General features: G+C 39.5%; 1 protein-coding gene across 2 annotated transcripts in view; it reads right to left on the bottom strand.

The window, feature by feature from the left end:
- The window catches only part of LOC134650210 (GATA-binding factor C-like), a 103567-nt gene that overhangs the window by 37718 nt on the left and 40072 nt on the right, over positions 1-25777 (bottom strand). The window contains exons 3-4 of one of the 2 annotated variants that reach the window (XM_063505151.1): positions 23385-23927; positions 13556-13707 (exon numbers count right to left, since the gene is read on the bottom strand). In XM_063505151.1, coding sequence (XP_063361221.1) covers positions 13556-13707; positions 23385-23927 — 695 coding nt within the window. The remainder of the gene's footprint in view (positions 1-13555; positions 13708-23384; positions 23928-25777) is intronic. The other variant, XM_063505153.1, reaches the window with a different exon arrangement.

Here is a 25777-nt window from a genome sequence, read left to right on the forward strand (position 1 = left end):
AGGGTGAGACAAGATCATTAAACGGGGTTCTCGTTCTTGCAAATTAATTGCGCGGGGTAATATGAGGTTGGTGGCACGTCCGCTTAATGAGACTTCTGGGAACCTCTTTGTGGAATGTGAACACACTCGTGTAGAAGCTCGTGGTAGAGCCGAGCTGTCTGCTCGGAGCATAGACAAGCATTAAACTATCATGTCACGTCAAGTTGGGTCCGTGGCTTGTCATAAAGTAACCGTCCGTTTTTATAGTTTATTTATACAGGGTGTCTCTGACTATGGGGCTTTAAATCCAGGGCTCGATTCTACTCGCTAAACTGAGCTACTTTTATTACCTATGGCACCAATCCCGAAATCCCGAAAAAAATTTTTACTTTTTCATACATTTTGGCTGATCCGATGTCGACGTTTTCTATGGAAAAGCCAAAACATTTTCCCCGATTTTAGGGTTGGTCACATAGTAAAAGTGGCTCAGTTTAGCGAGTAAAATCAAGCCCTGGATTTAAAGCCCCATGGTCAGAGACATACTGTATTATGTGATACTCATTATATTTTATTTGCTATTTGTTTGTTGTTTTTAATTAAATGAGTAATATTTAAAGCACACAAACATTACGCTCGGACACTGACAAACAGTTAATTAAATGTAAACACCGACTAAAATAATTGAAATGAGATATCTCAGTCGAAATATACACATCAAATAATCATATAGGTAAACAAAAAAGCATAAGTAGCAAAAACAAAAGATAAGCCCATAACCTAACCTCTTCCAAATGGCATCACGTCAAAGAACACCGACAGTTAGAATAGAAATTACTTAGCGAAATACTTGTATTATTTTTTTCATATGCTACTAAAGGTCACGCACCCCGCGGGTACTGTCGGACAGTAGTCGGGCCGCTAGCCGACTTGACAGCTCCTCATGCTCTTCTGGCTCCCTTCATCATGCCGACGTTTATTATCTATTTATTTAAGATAAATTATCATTTAATGGTTTAAAGACTGTAAAAGAACATGGATGTTGGTATGCCCGCGAATAGGCTGACTGCGTCTCGAGAAGATTTAGGGCTTTAGGACGTTGGTAACATGATTATTATTAATTTACATTACCTATGATTGTAGAGTTACTATGATAACCTTCATTTTTTTCTCATATGTATTAATCTCACTGTTTGAGTAAGTTAATTGCATAATATGAACGTATTTTGATGGGATATAAATCATTTCATCACCTTTCAATTACGTATACCATTTGAGTTCCGTCATTATAGTTATTCATAGTACGCTTGAGTTCATATTAACCGCAAAACATCAATAATAATTGTAATTTACATTATATATACAGGGTGGCCCATTTAGATCGGTCAGTATGGGAAAATCTGAAACTATAAGACATATGACGATCTCTTCTTAGGAACCATGTCATCGATTTTAGTAACAAGAAAAACTGCGTTCATACGTTTAAAAAAAATGTGTACTCAGCTCGGGAATCGAACCCGGACGTTTTGAAAAACAAAACTAAAATTATTTCTATTTAGATATCGATTGTGTAGGTCTTAAGCAGTAAATGTTACAATGAAACATGATGTCTGAAATGAATTAAATGCATTGTTTTCATATCCTTTAATTTATTTTAGTAAGTTTTCGAAATGACCACCATTTTTTTCATACATTTTATATATATATTTTTTTATGTATGAATGCAGTTTTGCTTGTTACTAAAATCGATGACATGGTTCCTAAGAAGAGATCGTCGTATGTCTTATAGTTTCAGATTTTCCCATACTGACCGATCTAAATGGGCCACCCTGTATAACATGAATCGATTTTATTTTAAAAATAAATAATCCAGTTTGGTAAGCTTATTCTAGTAGGTATTTTACTAATTTTACCTGAATCGCGTAACATATCAAACAAAACCGGTGATCAGTATAATTTTGTTCCTATTTCAAAAAGTTTGTAACCGGCCAGTGACATTTATAGGTTCACTAATGGCAGCTAACATTACTTGGGTTGGACGTGGTTTAGAACAGGACAGGTGCGCGGGTCGCCTAAGGTGGATGGCATTTTGGTTTGCGACGGTTGCTAAGTAGAATGCAGTAAATATATAACACCCAATAAAATCGACCAAAACTAACACGATATTCAATTACTGGTCAGCTGTCTTCGGCTGGCATGTTTACAGTTTAAATTATGACAAATCTAACCAAATTGTGGTTGTATTCTAGTACTAAGTAACATTTTAATGTGTAATGAATACTGACTGGTTATTATAAACATTATAATATCTTTATTACCTACGGAACGGACCTATACCGATTTTATGAATAATTAGAAGTTAATTATGTACATAATCCGTAACGAACGGATTATCTTTCCTGTCTGCATATATTATGTCATGCATCTGTGGTTTACTATGATTACGACCGTAAAATTTAATATAACTAAACCTATTCTTGAAGAAACTCAGTAAAAAATAATTAGAGCACAGGCGGTAAGAGCCATAAAGTAAACACTGTAAACAGTGTCTAAAAAATAAATGAATTTACAAACAACTTAAAATCATTTTAACACCAATCTAAAAGGAATTTAGATTTAACTTAACATGTCCATAAATTAAATAAATACCTACAACTTTACTTACCCGGCGTAAGTTCTGGGCAAAAACGTTAATATATAAGAGGAGGAGCGATATAACCAGCTAATTAATTACAGGCAACCTCTGCCAGCCCTAAGTGACCGTGAAATGACATTCAACATGAAAAGCCAATACCTTTTTTTGCACTATTTCACTGCATTTTAACAGTTTTTGCGACGTGTGTCCGACAAATAACTGCCTCGTTTCAATTAATGAGCAAATTCATTAGCTTTCATTTAATTCACTAATTACTTTCATACCTTTTATGTTGAACTTAATAGACGGGGTGTCGTGTTATTTGCATGCATTATATGTATAGCCAGTCCGGTCTGTCCGTAGCAACGTGGTAGCAACTATGCGGAGGACCGTGTGAACCGCGGAATACATCTGAATTAATTAAAACATAATTATGATTGACTTATTGTTATTTACTCACGATCGGACTACACGTATTTAATGACATCATCTAGTACTACCGTGTTTAATTACAAAAAAACATTCATATATACTGGTAATTAGCAATTAATAAAAGACGGTCGGTCGGTACGTTGGTACACAAGGGTGGGCCCTCATTTAACAATACGGATTAATTATCGGCCAAAATCGACGAGTCAAATATACCTGTCACCGTGTAGAACGTCGTCCCAATTTATTTGGCCCCCGAACAATGGTTAAAGCGGTAAACACAATGGCAAACCGCGCAAAACGAGCAAAACGCTCCTTTGCCGTACAGCGAGACGTATTATGCTCTTAACAAATTCAATAAAAGACAATCGGGTACCTTTATTGTAGATATACTGCGGATAATTAGAGTTAGGAAAAGGCTATATGTCCCAAGTTATTAGGTACGAGTAGTAGGTGAACCTGAACTAATGTCTCACTAATGTGGATGTCATTTTATTTGATTTTTCACGTTGATATAGAGATTATAGAGACTAGAAACCATTCACGAGTATTTTTTATTTATTAAATTAACAGGTTTATTAATCTACTTTTTTCGGTCCTGGGTACAATTTAATATTGGATATTTCCTATGATCACTTCTCATTAAAAAAAAAAATTGAGAAAATCTTCAATAAAATACATTTGATGTGGCATTGTTTTTAGAGACTCATAGTATGTAAATTGGCAAGGCTGAAATACATGCGAACGAGCGCAGCGCACGCGCGTGCTGTGACGCGCGGACCACCGGGCCGCGGTGTCAACCCTGATTCACGACAGTAGCCCGTAGGGTTGTCACAAATCCACATATATTTTTAACAAGTTATGATTGAAATCATCTGAAAGATAAAAGGCAGTCAGTAAAAACTCATTAAAGTTGTTTTTAGAAAAAATACGCTTAGAATAGCACCACAACTTAGTAAGATGGAATTCTAACGTGGTTTACGGAGTTGACTCTTAGGAATAATGTGGTTGAAAATACATAAGAAATATATTTTTATGTCATATTTGTAATACAGCGGTGGCAGCCCTGCACGAAGTGGCGGCAGAGACAAGCGTAGCATTGTTAGGCGGAGGCCGCCCTGAGCCCTGAATAAATACATTCATATTGCCGCTCTAAATATCTTCAATCGATTCCCTTCGGCTTCTCAAATGCCGACCACCGTAAAAAAACCGTATGATCAATATGAAACCGATACAGTAAAAACGTAATACTATTTCATAAATACAAGTGAAACGACGATGTAAAGGATAACAATTCGCAGTTGAAACCGGCTAGCAAGGAGGTAATTGCCAAACAATTGCCTTTATACTTCGCACGGCCGTCAAAAAGCTCGCAGCCCAGAGAGGTGTTTTACGAAAGATTTAGATTGTTAACATTAACAACTTACTCCTATCGACCTCCCGGGCTTTAATCGCACAAAATCTGCCGTCGCGTCGCATTCGGCGCGCCGAAATGTGCAGAAAATGGAAAAAACATGGCGCTAAACCGCGAAACTGTATGTATTTAAACGCCGAATTCGAGATTCCGATTCCCAAAAAAGCGGCCAGCATTCGGTCATTTAAATTTTTCCAAAACGTGAACACAATGGAACAGATACAGAAAGTTGGTTATTTTTTGTTCTATTTTTAATTTTTAAAATATAAAAAGGAATTCGTTTCGGCAAGGCCTGTCACATCATTCCAGCGCGGCTAAGTGACGGCGGACGCACGTCAGTCCCCTGGATATGTTTTATTTTCATACGAATCGAACTGACTCGCCGTGTTTTTTGTTATCATAGTTGATGTAACCGAGTCTCGTATATGATTGCTTTTATAATCGTTTATCGCTCGATGGAAGTTTAATAGAACTGGGCATAATTTATTGTGCTGCTGTGCAATTTGGTACAAACCACCTACACTTAGAGGGAATGATATATTTAAAGTTTCTATTCAATTGCCGCTGTTTATGGAATAATGTCTTTCAATTGTTACTTATTTACTTACTACAGTTCAGTGCATGCTACATAGGTCTGACATTAATAACAGCAGCATATATTGTTATTGATTTAAAATTGATAAGATCGGTTGGTCTAGGTAGAGCAATCTAAGATATATATGTACACCGTGTTGGAGCACAATAAGGGCCGTCGCACACCGGCAGGGTGACGTCCACGTCTACGCGATTGACGTCTGTCCACATGACGCTAAGAGGTCTATTGTATACGAAACGCTCGTTACGGCGGCCCAACCGGTCTTTAACACGATCGTACAATGTGATCACTCTATACATAGCCGTTCATCTTCTAGAGAACATAGTATGGTGTTAGACACTTTAAAGCTGACTGTTTTGTTGGCTATCAATTTTATGTTATAAGAATGTTAATATCTCAATAAATACCATTAACAAATCGTGAAGGTAGTTTAGCAATAACAAAGGGGTTAACATAGGCGTTTGCATATTTAGATGAGTGTTATGTTAATCGTAAGCTCATTACGGCTCAGGTGGATCGTGGGGATAAGGCTATCGCCCGGCGCGTGATCTTGAGATTCGTGCGATTCTGCGGGTATAATCGGATGTCAATTACGCATTGATCGGATGCGATCGCGTCGCATACATATGTATGTATGCAGCGACCTGCGTGTCAATTGTGCAGGACAAACTTTGGACGTTTACCCAGATTGACCGAGCATTTTGTTAGTATGCCTTTTCTCTTAGGTGTTCTCACGCGTTTAACAAGCCTCGTCCGATAAATACGTGTTATTGATACAATTAACTGCGTTAGTTTGACTTTGTAATTGATTGGTGTCATTCAACACAACAATACAAGTAACGTATTAGGAAAACTGTAATGAGTAGGTACTAAGATTCAACAACAAAATCTATGGTAAATTTGGATTTGATTTAAATACTACTGAAAAATCGATTAAATAGTAAGCAAATGGATTTGCATCGTACATATGTAGGTATATTCAATTCCAGTTAGACGTCAATAGGAAACGAATCCAACAGGGGTGCAAGTAGCTATTAGATTTAGCGGAGCGCGGACGCGGAAGTGGCCGGGCCGGCGCGGCGCGCGTGGGCGATAACACACGCTGACAAAATGCTGCTAACTTGCCCACGTTACTGAATACCGTTGGAGAGCGCACGGGGGATTTAAAGTCTGGAAACCTTGCGAATTTAGTGCATAGTAGAACACACGCGTTTAATGTATACTTCATATTGAGCCAAAGCTATACGCAAGCTATACTATAAGGTGACTTTGGGTGCCGTGAATAGACACCCAAAACAAAGGATACCTTGACCTTATACACTTTATAGTTCAGTTTTGTTATAAAATCGTAACCAAAATTCGATAGTTCATATTTCTTTGAGGCTCAAAATAGTGAGGTTTTACACAGTGAATAGCAGAATTTTCTTCCTGATCAACCAGTTTTTGCAAAACTTAGCCAGTGGTTGAACTTCTTGCAATGAGCTCTTGTTAACTAATCGGCTCGCACGCAGCGGCGGGATATTTATCGGTAGCCGAGACGTCCTCCCTGATTTAGAGCCTCAAATTGCACGCTGCAGCCCGCTCTCGATTTAAGTTCGTGTACAATCAACACTTCTATATTTTATGTCTGCGTGCTATGGTGAAGTTATTAACGGACTAGAAAGATGTGGAGCTCTGTTTTTATAAACGTTTACAATGTATTAGATTGGGTATGTCGACGTTGTTGAGACGTTTAGATTAGATGTTGTTGACGTAGTAGTTTGATTATTACCTTACCTTTTTTTAAGCTCCACAAGATTGTTAGTGAGTACAAGGTTTGAGAGGGTGGTTTTCTAATTTAAATAAGATCTTTTGAACCGTATCACAATATTTTCATCGAACGAATAAAATGCCTTCAACTCGATCCTCAGTCCAAATTAAAAGCATTTTTAAAACTGACAGAGCAATCAACCGCAGATTTTTTGCCCTTTTTAAGCTCGGACCAAACTTAGCAATTAAAAGCATTAAGCAAGCCGAACGTTTGAGACGGGCACTACCGTATTACGTTATAATCCGGGCTGAGCTCGAGAATCCGACTGACAGTGCGATAAGTGGTCGCTACCGAGTGGCACAAGCAACACGACCAAAAGTCGATCTAATAAATAATGCGATGCGCCCGCGTCTACCTATCCACTTCCTCACAATTAACATAGCAGGAAGCTCGGACTGTCATTAACCCGTCAACGCTACCAACTGCACCGAAAAGCATTACACGAATCACGGTACTCACCGCCAATATAATTAGGACTCGAATGCTTTATAAATACAAATAAATAAAAGGAGCGGTGCGAGGTGGCAGCCAGCAATTACCGAGGCGTTCGGGCAACGCGGCGCGCTCAAATTGTCGGGTGCTGTCTCCCTGACTAATGACGCCACAATGCCAACCGTATCATAAGCATATTTAATCAGCTAGCTTCAATATTTGATATCGGTAACATATGCTTGCATAATTTGTTATTTAATGACTTTTTTGCGCCCTCTTTGCTGCAAGCAATTTTAATTTTTGAGAAAGCTGCAATTATGTTATGGAGTTTCTCCGTAATGTGAAGTTAATTCGCATTTATATATACATTTTATACGATTCAAACCAATACAAGTCGGAAACCTAAATACGGTGTATAGTATAGTTAGTACCATCCGACTGAATCGACCTAAATACCTGCCTATAGGGTTCTAAAATCATAATAAAGGTTACGATTTCTGCAAAATAGTGTGTGTTACTTACTTTTGAAACCATCGAACGTCACTTTCGACAGTTGACATACCAATTTGACGGTGTATAGCTAAGCCCGTGCTCTCGAGCACGCATCGCAATCGATTCTCCTCGGCGCGTGAAATCGAGCGCTCTCGATCGATAGCTGATTCGATTACCGCCCTACACTATTCTATTAACTATTCGAGTATCACACGGTGATTAGGTAAGCTAATAAAGGTGATTTCGAACGCCGTTCAATTTTTTGTTGTTTTCTTGGGCTTGAGTATTACAGGACGGTTTAATGTAATATTTATAACTAAAAGCTGGTAAATATTTGAAGAAGTACTCGCACGACTGCTCTAAACGTTCTTGGCCAATGTTAAATACCTACTGAACTAATTGTTATAGTTACGTAGGTGTAGAAAATGTCACTAAAGTTACACCAAGAAACGTCTGCAACGATTTTTATAGAGCACGCAGTGCAAAATCGTTGCAGATTTATCTTGGTCTAACTTTAGTACATAGTAAGTACCGCGTGAAGTTAATGTATAAAGATTAAAGATACCCTCGCGTCACTTTATTCACATTCAAAAACATAGTCCGCTTGGTCCAATCAATTATTCAATGACCTGTTGCTAAGACAACACTACATCAATAAATTAACTATAAATATCACTAGATGCAATCTAACAGACAAAAAACGGTCACCAGTGCAGTCGAATGCAGTTCCCAGAACATAAAGAAACATCAAGCCATATTTTAACAAGTAAATAAAACAAGTTCTTTGCACTCCATCATTAGAATTTATGAAGTCCGTGTTTGCCTGTTTCCTTGTTATTAATATGAACATTAATACTGTCCCAATATCCTCCCGTAAATGTCACCGTGGCGCCTAGGCAGGTAGACCACCGAACTATAAAAACAACAACACAAAACATTCAATTCTCTATACGATGACTCAGAAAAAAAAACATTTAAAATTTATAACACCTCTCGCTACCCGGCCACTGGTATAAAAATGCTGAGAATTGTAATTTTTCTTACAAAATTTAGTGATATGTCAAACCTGTTCGACGTGGCAAATAAAAACGTACGAGACGAGGGCGAAAAAAAAACTAAAGACTTCGGGTTATTGCTAAAACAAGGGAAGGTTACCGTATCAATCAAGGCGTTGACAAAAGCCTTTTTTTTTCTTCTGGCCTGGCCGTGGGATGAAAAAAGGGTCGGTGTTTATGGAAATGCTATAAAAGAGGCTTGAGTGGCTCCAGCAAAATACCCCACCCACAGCTTTGCAATAGATAAAATTAAAATAATGATACAAATAAAAACTAATACCTATATGTTACTTAGTATATATTTGCCTTTTACTCAGTATGAATCTGTAGTTAATTATTACCTACACTTTTCTCGCGTGACCCAAAAAACGTTTTCTTCGTTAAGACCTGTTTTTGTATACCTACTGTTTCACGGACCACGATTAAACTTGTTTAAGAGTTAGACCAAGGAATATCCTACCGAGAATGTTCTCAAACTGAAGTTGGACAGCAGCACGGCATTGCACCGGGCACAAGCAGGTAAGCAAGTGCGAGAATGGTAAAAATGCGAGTGCACCCCGCCGAGCTAGCCGCGTGTCACTCACTGTGCGGGGTGGCCGTGCCAGGGAAAAAAACCAACGTCATAATTCTAAAAACAAAAACAAACGACGTACCCATCATCATTTAGAATTATTTTATTTTGTAACAAACCTTTTTGTCATGTCAGTTTAGCAAACATATTGCCCCTTCATACATATGCATTCGATATTTTCCGTCACGATTAATTTCGTCACAATCGTGACGTATTAATAAATAAGAACAACATTATTTACTAATATCGATCAAAGTAGAAACTACACGAAATCAACACATCAAACTGGTCATAATCCATAACAGTAGTGACCGCAAAACGTGCGTTCGAATCGAACCGCCCCGCTAAGTCAACTGACATGATATGAGTCACTTAGCACTCTGTGCTAATAAGAGCCCTATAATGTCCCTGTGACTTTTTGTGTGGGCCATAGTAGCCATCGAGATTCATTCGTGATATTGATATAAGAATAATATTTTCACACATTTGTGTTGTTGTGCCAAAAGAGGCAAAATTGAATAAATTAAGTGTCCTCTGTGTCACCGATTTTTGTTTTGTGTTTATGGCCAAATAGAGTTTTGCGAGTGGCTGCAGTAGGTCCATGAAATTAATTAAATGGCAAAATTGGACGATAAGTATGACTTAAGATACTAAGTTTTTTTTAATACATATTAAAATTATCTTTGTCATTTAGTTTTTCATAAATGCCTTCCTGAAAGATAGCAACTTTCAAGTGGGACTTCATTATAAATTATAATCGACTCAATTAATGAGCGGATGATTTTACTTAACTCGTGACATTCTAAGAAAATTCTCGACTCCAACCTACATACAAATATCGTAAATGGAACATCACAAATAGATTTCTTAAATTATTAATACAATGTAGAGTAGAGTCTATGACTTGGACCATACCTACGAACAGAATTTATTCGACGGCGCGCGGTGATCGATGGCCGGCGAGTCTTGTCCCGGCCACCGAGACAACACGCTCAACCGAATACAGTTCCCAAATTTAAAATAAATACCATGTTCCAAAATCAAATTTTATTTAATTACTCACTGAACTCTTTACTGTTTTGTTTTCGAATCCGGCCAGTACTTCAGAAACCATAAACAAATTATGACGAAAAAAAACTGCATAATGGTTTGAGTAAGAAACGTTCTGAAATTGGCTACTTTCCTACTAGTCAAATCAGCTTCTTTTTTAGAACTGTCAAAACGATTTGCTAATATGGAATTTATATGAAAACGTGTGTACCTAGTGATGTCACAGTCAACTCACCTACTTTTTATACTTCCAACCGATTTATTAAATTGAAATTGTGTTTAAAAATAATTGCTATCTGTGTTTCTCGAATACTTATCTGGTGCTTTATTTAGTTCACGGAGTGAAATAATTTATTTTAAGTATAGGAAAGTACCCAATTATAGGTAATTGCAAATAATGTAGACATAGATCGTTTTTATAATCGTCAACAGACCAGTAGCTAACACTGGTCATGTAAACATCGAAAGTTTCCGCCTATAAAATAAATTTGATAGTAAAATTCTCAGCAATGAATAATGACATCATAACGATTATAAATCAGGCAGACAGTGTGGGACCGACTTGCGTCAACGTTTAAGGCTACAGAATTCTTATTGTGATAGTTTATTTGGCACTAGTTGGGGCTCTGCATGCCAAATAGGAAAGTTCCATGACCGCCTCGCCATGCGTAGTATTTTAAATATGAAGATTTATTTCCAACCTCCCGAGTTCCTAAAAATTGAACGAGCAACATTACATACTGATAAGGCAACTAACGTGCATAAGTCCTACCTACCTATTTAGTAATTATGTATGTTAAAATTAACACAACATCAATAACAGCACAATGCCATTAAAAAATGAGTACAACATTATATATTACACTAGTTGAAAGTCGAGTCCGAAACGGGCCAGTAGCGTGGCAAGTGCTATCTCGGACCATCTACAAGTGAAGCTGGCATTTTCGCTGTACAAATATAACTTGGGACGTGTTCCCAGTGTTCTCACGCGTTCCTTTTTCTCCCGGGAGAAATATTATAGGACATAGCTCGTATTGCATACCTCGGTTTATGGTCCCGGTATTGCGTTTTATTGCCCGGTGGCTCGCCGAAGATTTCGCACTAGCCGCTGAGAGCTACCGGTAACGGCTATCAACATGCGATCGCGCTTTATTATCTTAATAAGAACATGTTCTAATGTGACATTTATACATGTCATTTGTACGGTTATTTAAATAGGTGTAGGTGTGTAATGTGAATATTTGGCCATCACAAACTTGAAGTTGTCAAAATAAATAATTTAATTACTTCCCAATAAGCTTGAGTTAACGATAATGTTCTCGTTGGCAACCCCATCCGCTATACAAAAAGTGTCAGGACTTGTAGTTATTAATTTATTTAAATAGAGCGAGTGTCCTCTATGTCCAAACATAATTTGTATCTATATAACCACTAGAACATATTCAAATGAGACCCTGTCACTTGTTCACTAAATTACTTTCGACTTCTAATTACTCGTGAAGCTCATAAATATTATGAGCTAAATTAACGCGGACAGATTTTAATTATTTTATTAGGTGCAACAAATAATTACCCAACAAGCATGTAAGTGTCGCGTAACCATTTGTATTGTCGAAATGTGGGAACCTTTAAAATTGAGCCAAGTGCAGGAAAATTGGAGTAATAAATGAGATTGGGTTAGATTCTGTTGTTCTAAGTTGGCTGCATTGTCCAATTAGGTGCGTGGACAAGGTCGCCGCATAATGGCAGCCACTAATTGCCGTGTACTAGTTTTGGGCTTTTAATTAATTCTCGTCAGCATGTGTTGACTGACGCAACGATACTGCTAGATATATTTTACGTTTTTAAATGCAGTTTTACCGTAATTAGTGAAGGTCAACCTTAGAAGTTACTAACCACAATAACTATGTATATCATTAGTATTAGTTCATGTTCATACCTACGCTTCGAATGTACTATTAATATTTTATTCAATTGCATGGTATCTTGTGAAACAAAATATTTATGTGGTAGTATTTAATTGAATCAAGCAGTCTTGAAGAAGTCATGCAAGCGCTCATACAGACGCTCAGTTCCCGTGCGAGAATGCTTCAGGATTAGCTTCTGCTCTGCATCTCACCGGGACGCACATTGTCTCGCAATTCCCACAACGAAAATAAAAGTGAGAATTCAATCTCTTCCAAGCCTTCAACGGTACCTCTCTACAGTACACTGAGTTTAAATACCCCCACCGACATCCGGGTAGCCGTGACTCAACCGTCCAACCGAATAAAAACCGTTTTTTTAATTCACATTTTATAGTTGAATGTAAATTAAACCGCAAAACGTGGTTGGTGGTTCCTTGTTCAAAGCGGTGTAATTTAAAGAGCCATGACGAGTAAGTTCAAGATTGCCAAAATAATGTTTGAGATTGTCGTTGGGAGTCGGAGCAGAGGGAGTCGGTCCGCTTGAATGACGGTGTATCATCCGATGTAACGTGCAACAACCATTCCGCTAGTTTATGTCCGCGATGCGGGTATTAAGGTAAATTGTACAATTGTGCGCACGGGCCAGTCGTTAGCCGCGCGGCTGACGTGCAGGCCCGCCGGCCGAATGTCGCATTGTTTCGGCTTTATGCGTCGACCTCAGATTAGAAGTCTAACGGCAAGATTTATGGCGGTCATGGAGCTAGGCGAGCGACGAACCTCGGCGGTTTTCGTCGAAACGCTAAACTTCTTACGAGCCCAATTTGTGGCGTTTAATGCGTTGTCGTGCCCGCGTGCATGCCCCGCCTTTTTATTGGCGTCCCGTAACAGTAAACATCACCCATTCCGCCGGCTCGAACCGCCTTCTTGTACATAAGCGCGATTGTACGAAGATAAACGCAGTTTCTGAGATGATCGTCTGATACAGCTAGAGTTCCTAATAGAAATGCAAATCCTCGACACTTCATTCAATTTGTAAGTACGCACTACGCAGTCAAATCGTAATTTGATTACAGAGATTTATGAATAGTTAATGATGGGTTTTCATAATTATCTGCGTGTAGAAATCGGCGTGGTGAACTTCGAAGGCTCGGGTGGTTAGGGCGAGTACACAAATTGGTCGGATTCTTACACTCACCAATCTTCGCTTGGGCTTGATGAGGGGTCTGTTCTGTCCGTTCATCTTGTAGTAGAGGCCGCACGCGTTGCAGAGGTAGTGGCCGGTGCCGTCGCGCCGCCACAGCGGCGTGCTCGTCGCGCCGCAGTTGACGCACTCCCGACCCTCTGCCATACAACACATAGCATTAACTACAATAACACAAGTAACGGAAATTCAGGAAATTACTACATTTGAGAAAGCGTTGCCAAAAGTACACGAGCACAAATGGGCGGGTTTCTGCGATATGTCATAATAATGTTCGAATTCCGGAATCTTGATTCCTTCCATGAGCGAGTATATTTTTGGCAAGCCTGCAATTTGTGCTTCGTTAAGGGTGAGAGCAGTATAAACTAGAGGGTGGATAATAAACAGTAGTGACTTAGAGCATATTTTTGCAATTATTTAAATTACGTATAACTTCATTTGTTGCTTTATGATATACTAAAAAAACTTGTGGATTATCACATTTAACCTTGTACATAATTATATACTATCATATAACATAAATCATTAAAAAATAGCAAACAAGCAAAACAAAAATCAACACCATTAGGAAACCAAAGATTCACATGAAGGACAAAAGGTATAAGCAATAAAAGTGCAAATATAAATAATTAAACGTAAGTTCAGTATGTTAGTGTTTTGTGAGTGATTTACCTGTCTCCTGGCAGGCTGGGAGATGAGAGAAAAAAACACATTCAGAAACATTACCAATCAAATTTCACTAACAAAGCATGCAGACACGTATTAGGCTAGAAACAAACACTACGGTAGCATTATTTTACTTCATAGACGATAAAAGTAATTGCAATTTACAACGAAAAGTAAGTAATATATTCAATTAACCAGGGAAAGCGTACCGTGATGCCGGAGGAAAAATTCTATCAAGATTTTTTACACGCAAGGAAAACAAGAGAAAGTTACACTTAGCGCGCGGCGAGCGGAGCGCCCTTCAAATGCTGAATATTTTTAGTTTTCGCACACACGTCACTATGTAAACCAGTACCTGCCTAGCTTCACCTTGGAATTGTTTAATTTTAGAAAGGCTGAGGCCAAAGTTCAGTGGAAAGTAGTGAAAACTGATCCTAGAGTGGCTAACCAATATAAAATGAAAAAAGTAATACAAGTAAACAATTACCTGCCCATAAAATAATTAGCAATTTTGGAAACGGCAATAATAAAAGCTAATCGCTATAAAAATAAATGATGTTACAAAAATGCTCGAGAGCGTCTAGTGGGAAACAGAGCGGAACCAGAGCTATAAGGTAATGTATGTACATGCTGATTTTCGCAATCTGTGTACGAACACGTCTAATATTATATATTATATATATTATATAATATTATATATATTATATTACACTGAAGCATAACATCTTATCCATTTGTTGCTAATCTATGATGAAACAAGCTCAATAGTATATTAAACTGATTGTCTTCACAGCACAGATACCTACTGAAGCATGGATTTCCAAAATACTACGGATCAAAAATGACTCATGCCCACTAACTATTTAAATCATGCATGAAATATATACATTTAACCCCCAGGATGAGTCACCCTCCGTGGAGATTGTGCAACCAGTTTTCTTTTATGACTTTAGAACGATTACCACCAAAACGAGCAAATGTGGGTACCATATTTACATGGTTAGCGAGAGGATGTGTTCACAATATGGGATGCACGCGCCCGCCCACAATTTTTCTCTAAACTCGATTACTCGATCGATGATTTACTGCAATCTAATTAAGAATCTCATCTCGTTACTCTCACGTCCCGAAGGTACCTACTATTTAATAATAATATGCGGTGAAATGCGTACAAAATGTAATCTGACCCGGCATTGTGCGTTAATATATACCCAAATCAATAAAGTCACATTTGTATGTTTACTAACAGACGGTAATAGATTCAATGATACAAGTTTATTGCCCTACAGATTGTATCGGCAGATCGTATATCGGTATCTCTATAATAACATTATGTATCTAGATCTGATTATTCACGTCGGGACAGACAACCATCCTCTGCATAATTAATATTCGTAAGGACGCGCAACGAGAAGGTGAAAGTGACCGAATACGATAGAAAAAATAAGTTAAACGAACCGAGAATGTTTTACGAGCTTTAGGCAGAGCAGCCATTCATCTTTTTTATGTAAAACCAGATCACAACCGGCAATTAAATCGCCCGGACCTTATCGAAAACTTATTGCGATCGAACCGACGACTCACTTTTTGGACTAACCCTTTATTTTTTTGTTATTTGTGTCGATAAAGCCTGTAATTTGTTCCGAAGATTGTAATAAATAAACACCAATAACGATTATTAGGAAAAAATAACAGGATATTACACGAAACGAGAAGTTTCATGTTAGTGTTTCTCGCTTTGAGACTGATTTAGTTGAATAGTAACGTCTCTATTTGGTAAAACTATAGCCGTTTGTGAAAGTCGGCGGCCGCGGGCGCGAGAGATTTACAGCCGCCTGCCCTCATGCCTCGACATTACACGTATTATTAAAGAGAGCAGTATTTCTGATTAATTACCATCCGATTTAATTGTCCAGGCTGGTCCGATCGGCTCAATCGTCACGATAACCGTTTTTCGATCCGTTTACATTGTAAAAGTTACGTCTTTATTTACACGATAATTGAACTGCCTTCCGGCATAACGCCATTGTAGCTTGTTTTTGGTAATAAAAAAATAGTTGACCATTGACCTGATGCGAATAAGCGCTAAAAAATAAAATATCTGATGGTAGAAAAATAGTTTTAGCGAAATCTCCAGTGTTTGTTCAAAATTAGAATGCTGTTCATTCTCTTTATTGCGGGGAGTGACGGCGGTCGTGACGCGGCCGCGCTACGTGACCGCGATAAAAGATTTTCATCTGCCATATTTACGTAGCAGAGTGGGCGGTTTTTATTTTTCAAGAGTCTCCAGACGAGCGTACTTCGGCTCAATGTTTTCACACGCCCTCCGGCGTGGGGAAAACACCGAAAACCACGCAGCGGTTTACGAGAGCGGCCTCGAGTGATGTTGACCCGGCGACTCCGGGGGATGGAGGAAAAACTATCGATGCATAATATACGTAGGTACCCGGCGGCGGCGGCGCCGCCGTTACTCCTCAATGAGACAGCACAAAAACTAGACTAGTTTTATAGCCACGACGTGCAGTAGGGTAATGTAATTTAAATGAAAGACTAATTCGCTCCCGTGTACCGTGACGCGCTCTTGGCGCATCGGCCCATCAACACGTAACGGTGAGGCTATTTTGCATACAAACCATTACATTATTGCTCAAAACTTATTCTTTGTTGCGCCACAGAGGCTGTTATTAGGCCTTAATTACATGCCTGTATGCAAATAGGAAATTTTAATGGAAGCCAATGATCTCGCGCGAGGCCTCTCCTTTCATTAAGCATTAACGTGGCTGGAAATCCTGTAGTTTTTCTTACGATATTGGTCTATTATTATAAGAACGATAATTGAAATTTGCATGTGTCTTCGTGCATGCAAATGAGAACGAGGGATATCTCGTTCAAGTGTTTGTAAAACACGTCGAGCTGGTAGACTATATAGGAAAGTTTATTCATAAACAGGTCTTGTAAATTGATCCCATTTAACCACGAGTTTATGCTGGTTTGCGCGGAGACTCTGTAGTCTTTCTTTCGTGCCTGATGAAGATCATGGTCCTCTAACGCTAAAGTACCTAAAGTAGGTATGAAATTATAGGATTAGTTTATGTTTTAATCCCATCAGCTCCTGTCATGTCAGATGGTAGCTATGGTCCTCATATAACCTGCTGATCTTCTCATTGACCTGATCAGTCCTCCTCGTCAGGTCACATGCTCCACATCAGCCAGTTTCTCGTGGCTGTTATCTCTACGTGTGACAATAAGACTAAGGTACGAGTAAGTATGGCAACGCAGAGAATGAATAGGCGGACGCACAAGAATTTTCTACAAGCCTTTTAGCTGATCTATTCATACCTGTGTTGGACAAATAAACGATTTTGTATTTTGTATGTATACCTATAATTTGTGTGTTCAAACGTTCGCTATTGTATGTTTTCCAGTTGTCTGTCTCGGACTGAAGGAATGAAGCCATTTTTCACGTTCCATGCGCCGCGTCCGGACGCTCTCGTATTTGCATTCGTTATTACGGTCCGGGGATAATTACGTGTGACGAGCGCAGCGCTGCACTGAACCCGCGATAATTACCCAACTGCTGCCGACCAGCGCCTACCACCGACGACAGTATATGACAGAACGCATATGTGTAGGTCGAATCAGAGCTAATGCAAGTACCTATGTATTCATTTGTCAATATTTTCCTAGACATTCGGAGCCACCACTTACTAATACATCTGTAATAAATACTGCAGCATATTGATAAACGACTCTATTACCGCGAGGTTACTTCGACTCAATTTCGCATGGCTATGGTTTTCGCAAACGTTTTCCATGCACTTAGGGCCTACCGCGAACCACGTTCGACGTGTTGCCTCTCTGTCGCACTTGTAAACTCGTACGTAAGTGTGACAGGGAGGCAACACGTCGAACGTGGTTCGCGGTAGGCCCTCTGAGCAGAGCGATTTCGCCTCTTGATGTCTCATTAACGATTAGATTTGCACACTTTAGAGAAATTGGTGGATAAAAAACGATGCCGAAACCTAAAGACATTTTCTACGTTATGGATAGCGTATATAAATCGGTAATTAATCGTTTACTTAATGAAATTATAACTAGATATCATAGGAAATTTAAGCATTTCGGAAGTGCCTCTAATTAACTCATTATTTTAACTCGGCTTTGGCACCTACATCAAAAGCATTTTTAAACCCGATTGTCAGGATTGTATTCAAAACCCTATTGTCCTCATTATAATTGAATTAATCACTAAAGTTCCGAGGCTTAAATAAAATGCAAATTTCAAAAATGCAATTGTAACCCACAACCCGCATCGGCGGAGCGTGACGGACGCAGTACGTACACGTTTTCGGTGTGTATGTCTGTTACAAAAATATTCATTAGTAGCTTTTAGGCACGTTGTATTGCGACTATGATGTAGAGTTGCTTGGTAAAATGATTAACAACACGGTGTTACCTACTGTTCTAAAATAAAACGCATTCAATCTGTACGCTTTTTCTAGTTTTAAGCAGATACGTTTATTTAATTAAAAAAAAAACTACTAAGAGACATAGGTAACATATTTTTTAACAAATAAGAAAAATGCTAAGGAACTCGAGTTCTTTTGTGCCCATAGCGTATTAATTCCATGAACAACTTTTTGCACAAACATTATTGTAAATAAAAACATCGAATAACTATTATATGGAGTGTTAGCAGCACACGAAAGAATGGATGCTAAATAATAACATATTATAGTGGAGTCGGGACTTCATTCCAGCGGCGCGGCGGGCCGTGGCGCGCGCGCACGTACGGCGACGCTAATTGGTTGCGCAAGCACATGCAACGGCGTCGTCGCAACGACATAACCTGCGTTGAGGGTTGTATCCCGGAATCCCGTTGCTAAATAATCTTTTTCAAAATCTGAGGTCGTTTCGAGGAAATCGTGCATTTGAGTAAGGAATTTAGATTTGCTACATTTTTGTAGCTCGTCCTAATGCAAATTTCGTATACCTACTTAATATAATTCTTGTGGGAACACAAATAATTAGATATCTTGGTTGTCTATAACCTATTGATGATCATTTTAAAAACAAAACCATTTAACCCATTTCATGCATTATCCGATGTGCAAAAAAAGTCATTATTTTCTTTGTTTTACCATTCGGATTTGATAACAGTTACTTTTTGTACCCTAGCATACCTAAATTAAACGTATTTATTGGCATATACTCGTAATCTCGTATGTTAGGATTTCATCGTCGGCCATAGGAAGCCCGGTTAAATGTCGTAGGTAAGACTCTGATAATAGCTGACTGTGAAAAATATACTCTAACCCCTAACATTAAGGTACGAAATCGAAAGAAGGAATGAACATGGACCAGCCACTGCATAGTATTTAAGAGCTGATTATTAATTTATTGAATTGTTTAATTTAAATGCCATTTGAATGAACGGACTTTTAGAAAGTATGGAGTTAAACGGTGCTCGAGATGTCGGTACGCGGCGGTTGCCCATTTGTTTTAAATGCCCTTTCCATGACATGCCTTTGTACGAACAACTATTTGGGCAGTTTTTAGTCACGATTTTCCTTACACCATTAATTGTTAGGTTTTATCCGAAATCTGGGCGTGATTTGCGATCCGATTACTAGACAATAGTAAATGCCTTTTTAGGGTTCCGTAGCCAAATGGCAAAAAACGGAACCCTTATAGATTCGTCATGTCTGTCTGTCTGTCCGTCTGTCCGTCTGTCTGTCCGTCCGTATGTCACAGCCACTTTTCTCCGAAACTATAAGAACTATACTGTTGAAACTTGGTAAGTAGATGTATTCTGTGAACCGCATTAAGATTTTCACACAAAAATAGAAAAAAAACAATAAATTTTTGGGGTTCCCCATACTTCGAACTGAAACTCAAAAATTTTTTTTCATCAAACCCATACGTGTGGGGTATCTATGGATAGGTCTTCAAAAATGATATTGAGGTTTCTAATATCATTTTTTTCTAAACTGAATAGTTTGCGCGAGAGACACTTCCAAAGTGGAAAATGTGTGTCCCCCCCCCCCCCTGTAACTTCTAAAATAAGAGAATGATAAAACTAAAAAAAATATATGATGTACATCACCATGTAAACTTCCACCGAAAATTGGTTTGAACGAGATCTAGTAAGTAGTTTTTTTTTATACGTCTTAAATCGCCTAAATACGGAACCCTTCATGAGCGAGTCCGACTCGCACTTGGCCGCTTTTAAATTATTAGATTATTTGTATGGCGGGTATTAAGCATGCCTCGCCATGGACGTTACTGGCAGTTTTTACCGTATAACACAATGTCGGTAATTAACAGTCGGTTACAAGAAACAATCAAGTAGTACTTAAGTAACAAAGTATCGTTCAGATCAATTAACTACAGTTTTTGTGAGTGCAGACAATACGGCAGCTGTGCCATCGATACTGCATTCTGCATTAACTTTAAGTCGAACTGTTGAAGATGATGGCGATTGAACGAAGACTATACTAGCTTTAATTCTGGAAACAGCTAGTGTTCGATAGGGGCGCTGGTCCGAGGTCAGGCGATCGGCAACAATGGAATGGGCCACATCCGGCCTCTGCACATTATCATAAAGCTTCCACCGAGGAGCCGACGGCAGCGGCCCGAGACTCGAGCCGCGCTTACCTCCCGCGGATTTACGTGCTACCACTTGCTTTTAAATCGGCGACAATGAAGAATTTTATCGTCGCCAAAACTTATGCAAATAAATTCATTGTGAACTTCTGATCAAAAGAGCGCATATTATATAATGCATTAAAACGATATTTAGGGAGATTAGTATACAAATGAGATAATTTATAGGCTGATATCTCCACATTCTCGGAACGTGAGCGGCGATAAAGCTCTGAAGAATTTTCTGACGTTCCGCAAGTGCGAATAAAATGAATGTGGTAATACAAAATGCTAAATGTGCCTACTTGGGCAGTAACTAGTAGGTATGGTAGCGTATGGCATTAAGTTTTTTACAACAATTAGCGAGAACACGCTGAACCGGACAAAAACCGAGTAACGACGCGTAAACACTGTATAAATTGGATACCAGACTACTGTAATTAATTGGATAGTCTATATGGCGGAATCTTACCATTTGCCTCGCAGACAAATTGACATATAGAATAATGCATTGCAGTCACCTTCAATTACAGCGGAGCCTGAAACATTTGCGTTGGCCACTTTAATGCGTTATTCCATGTTACGATGACCATAATACAGCAATAGGTATATGAAGTGATATTCACTTTTGACAAGTAGGTACCTACATAGTTAGGTGGCTTGTCTTTGAATAATTCTTCCGTGTAATGCTTTTTAATTAGCGCGCCGTTTTCATTCGCTTTCCTGCTGTAATCTTATGGGAAACCATCTCTAACTAGTGCAGGGAGATCTTCAATCGCGCGCGTGAGATTCCATGCTAACGTTAATCCATTAGAAAATCCACTAAATATTGGACCCACAATTGAAAAGGCTCGCTATTCAATGGCCGCAATGTTGCACATTCATTACTCCGATGTGAGACAATAAAGGACGGCCATTTTTGGTTCCCGTCCATTGTCAAAGCTTAACAAGTGTGAGAGGCTATAATTACAATTTTAAATATGTATGAAATAAAGCAGTCGCATTATGTGGTGTTAACACAATTTACTGTTGAGTAATTTTTCGTTATAATACGTACCATAGCGGGTAGCATTGCGAAAAGTTTGCATCACAATAACCGGCGCAACAATGCACGCATTAGCGTAAAGGTCATGACGAACAATATCTCAATAAATGAGCCTTACGAGTAAATGATATACTTTACTAATTATCTATTCATTGTTACTAATCCACAAATCACACGAGATGGAATTCGTAAAAAACATAATTTCTTACTCCAGTTGCATTTGTTATAGTTAGCAGCTACTTCAGTTTAATCAATAATCTCGAAATGTTATTTATTTATTATTCGCAGAACCAACAGCTATCAATTGTACAATAGTTATATATGTAAATAACAGAAAGCCAATCCTTTCCTATCCGAATCTCGAAACGAGAATGCAGCATTAAAAAAAATATATTAAACTATGTCTACGAGGTCTTTTCTTTAAACGAACGAAAGTGACGTGAGTTAACTTCGCAATTAAACTCTAATTTCTAAAACGGTCTTGAGAGTTAATAGAAATCTACTTAGAGCATTTGTTTAATTGCGTAAAGACAATAGTAAGTTGCAATTAAGTAATGAGAAACAGTTGGTTTGTTTGGTCAACATCAAAAGAGACCGCGTGAGTTCACATGCTAAACGTAACAATGAATATTGTGCGCCCGCGCGCCTAACAGCCCTATGTGTGGACGACAACGGCGACCGACGAGGCATGGGAACATCCAGCTACACACGTAACTGCAGCTCTAGCGTCTTCCGCGTCCAACCAAACTTGTGCACGCATCAGAAATTATCCAAGGTACCTATGCAATGCACGGACCTACCAAGAAGATTTAATTAAACATCAAACTTGCCAATCGAGATTCCTTGCTTTATTATGTGAATGCTAATGATCATATTCGTATGTTAGTGACCTCCACCGTGTATTAGTGTTAGGGTAAGCGTCAGAACAGTTAGTTATCCCAAGCCCGTGTACTGAACACAAACGTGTGGCGCCACAACCCGGCGCCGGGTGCAGGATACCCCGCTTATCCGACCACATCGACCACTTCCAATAATTATTACCGCACAATGACATTTTGAAATAACGAAATATTAATCTACAAGTGCTTATCTAGTTAATAAATCGACATTGTCGAATAGATGGAGCTGAGATTCTAATTACGCGAGTACTATCGTGGCAGCCATTTTGTAAAGGCTCCCGATTAACGAGTCCTGAACCGCCTCACAGGCTATTTGATTTAAATGCCGATTATAACGACTGTGAATTTAGTACTCATAAGTGAAAGCTCTCTGATAATTTGATATAGAGAGCAGCTCCGTGTCTACAATTCATAACCTTTTAAGTCTAGACAGTTATTGTTAACTGTATATATATTAATTCGATAGTGTGATCGGGTAAGCGTTGTATGATGGTGTGAGTATCGCGTGCGTCCCAGCGAGGCGAGGCGGTGCAAGGCGAGCGAGTAGTCCCTGCGGACTCACCGGCGCTAGTTCGCGTCTTGTTCGGCCGCGGTTTGTTCTGCTGTTGCGCCCCACTATACCCCTTGCCCTGGTAGTTGTAGTAGTCGCCGCCGGCGGCGTTGTACTGAGCGTTGTACTCCCCGGAGGGCTGACTCGACTCCTGGGGACACGAGTCCGGCTGCGCACCTTCGCGTTGTTTGGACGGCGGTGCGCCCATCATGGGCTTGACGTCCCCACACAGCGGCAGCTCCTGCTGCTGCTGCATGAAGGCGACGCTCATGGCCGTCGCGTGCGCTACGGCGGCTTGATAGTCTTGCTGTCCTAGCGCCGCCGCGGCCACCGAGTCCGGCGTGGAGTCCTTCGGCGGCGTCGGTGGAAACGAGAACAGGGGGTGCGGATGATGGTGTTGCGCGGGGGATAGGGGCTTGTCGGCGGGTGCAGCCTCCTGCTGAAAGCTGCCGCCCCACGCGCCGCTGCTGAGCGCCTTTGACTCCAGCCATGGGTGCAGCGGCGTGTGGAAGTGCGGCCGACACACCTGCCCGCTGCCACCGCTTAGCGTTCGACCTGCGTACACAAAAAATATTATTCTACACTTGTAAACTGATTCCTAAAGTTATGATTATGCGAGTATGAAGATCTGAAGTCGTATATAATTTAAACGCTCAACAACATTAGCATTCGTACTTTGATTCCCTTAACCTCTTCGAATTTACGAGCGTTTAAGTAACCATTATCGTCGCGGAGATCTACTGATAGGAGAGGCATCGTAACACGAGCCCGAAACATCAAAACTTGCCGTCATTAGGAGGGATAATTTGAAGGCGTTTTGTTACCCCGCCCGCGCTTACCTAAATTAATATCATTTGCGTCTAACAACTGGTCTTTCACACGACATCTTCATCTCAAAATATTGTTATCGCGGTCATGAATATTCTAGTGTAATGCATATTTGATAAACAAATAATGGTTATAACTCCGAGCGAGCCGGCCGGGCGCGTCCGTGAACAAAGGCCGCTCTTTTCCGAAATGTTTCAAAAGCGCCGTGTCACAACACTGGGCAATTAAAATAGTAGGCCAGCTGGAAATTTCATTAATTATGTACTCAGTTCTGATTATACACCGCGTTGATTTGTTTGCGTACGTGGTTAAATCGTGAAACCATTCAAAAAAGCTTCTGTTTGCGAAACGGAAAAAATAGTAGCGGCGCTTCATTCGCTCAGTTCGTGTTGGCGTCAGTCCTCCCCTTTTTAATTCAATTGTATTTGACAATTATTATTTAAACGTGAAGGCGAACATATGTACCGGTGTGTACATTTGGAAGGGTGCCGTAATGATATCTGTTGGGCTGGTTCGATTGGTGGGTTTGTTAGGGGCCTTCCCTACCGCGGCCGCCCCGCTGTCCTGCAGTGCGCTGCGGGTACTCAACTATTGGGTTACTTACGGTTAACACACTGTGTACAATATGTTAAATGTATGCGTTTTATTCAATCATAATATGTTACACGTTATATTTTCACAGCATGAGGCAAAGTGAAATAGCTAAACTGAAATTTGGGGAAAGACTCCCTGTGTACACGTGCTTACATAGACAATAGGGTCGCATACATGCCCGCATCACATCGCCAGGTGTCGATCGCAGTAGAGATTATCGTCTATCAGCGATGTTATCGAGCCCGTACGGCGTACATTGCGCGCTATCCAGCTAGACAAGCCGATCGAACAACAAAAAATTCAATGAATGACACAAATGATCCTCCGCGTTGAAAAGTCGCGTATTGTTTCAGCCTATTTTCGTATTTTCGTAATACATAGGCAGGCACTGTGCTCACGCCAATTAGGTATGCAAAAGCGAACGATTCCTACTGGCATAATCACGTACCTAATCTGCCGGTCATTACAACAAATACAGTAGAAAACAATAATTACTATAAAATAATCAATCTTTGGCATTAGGCGGAGTGCACAGCAACGTTTTGACAAGGTCCGCGCACCCCCGCGTTAGGCCAGGGCCACAATAGCAGGCGATGGCGGACGATAAGCGTATGAATAATTCGTGTTATCGCGCCATCTCGCCACATGCCCTACCTGCCCGGTACCAAGGAGCTCCAAATCACCAGTTGTGCGACAAACGCAGGGTTGCTCAGGGTAAGTTCGGCGGGTAGTTAGCATAAAATAAAGTTGAAACATCGTGTTTTACAGTTTATATAACTCTACAACTTTATGTTTCTTGAAATATAGTCAAATGGAAACAAATTGGGCAATTAAAACAATACCTATATAAAAAGTTCAATACCAAATTTAATAATTTTATTATAGTGTAATTCACCTGTATAGTGTATCCTGTATCACCATTATATTATTGGCATTACATAAAAGATTTACAAAAACGCTGTTACATTCATATAAAAACTATG

The sequence above is a fragment of the Cydia amplana genome, chromosome 8, assembly GCF_948474715.1.
Source record: "Cydia amplana chromosome 8, ilCydAmpl1.1, whole genome shotgun sequence".
Taxonomy (NCBI): domain Eukaryota; kingdom Metazoa; phylum Arthropoda; class Insecta; order Lepidoptera; family Tortricidae; genus Cydia; species Cydia amplana.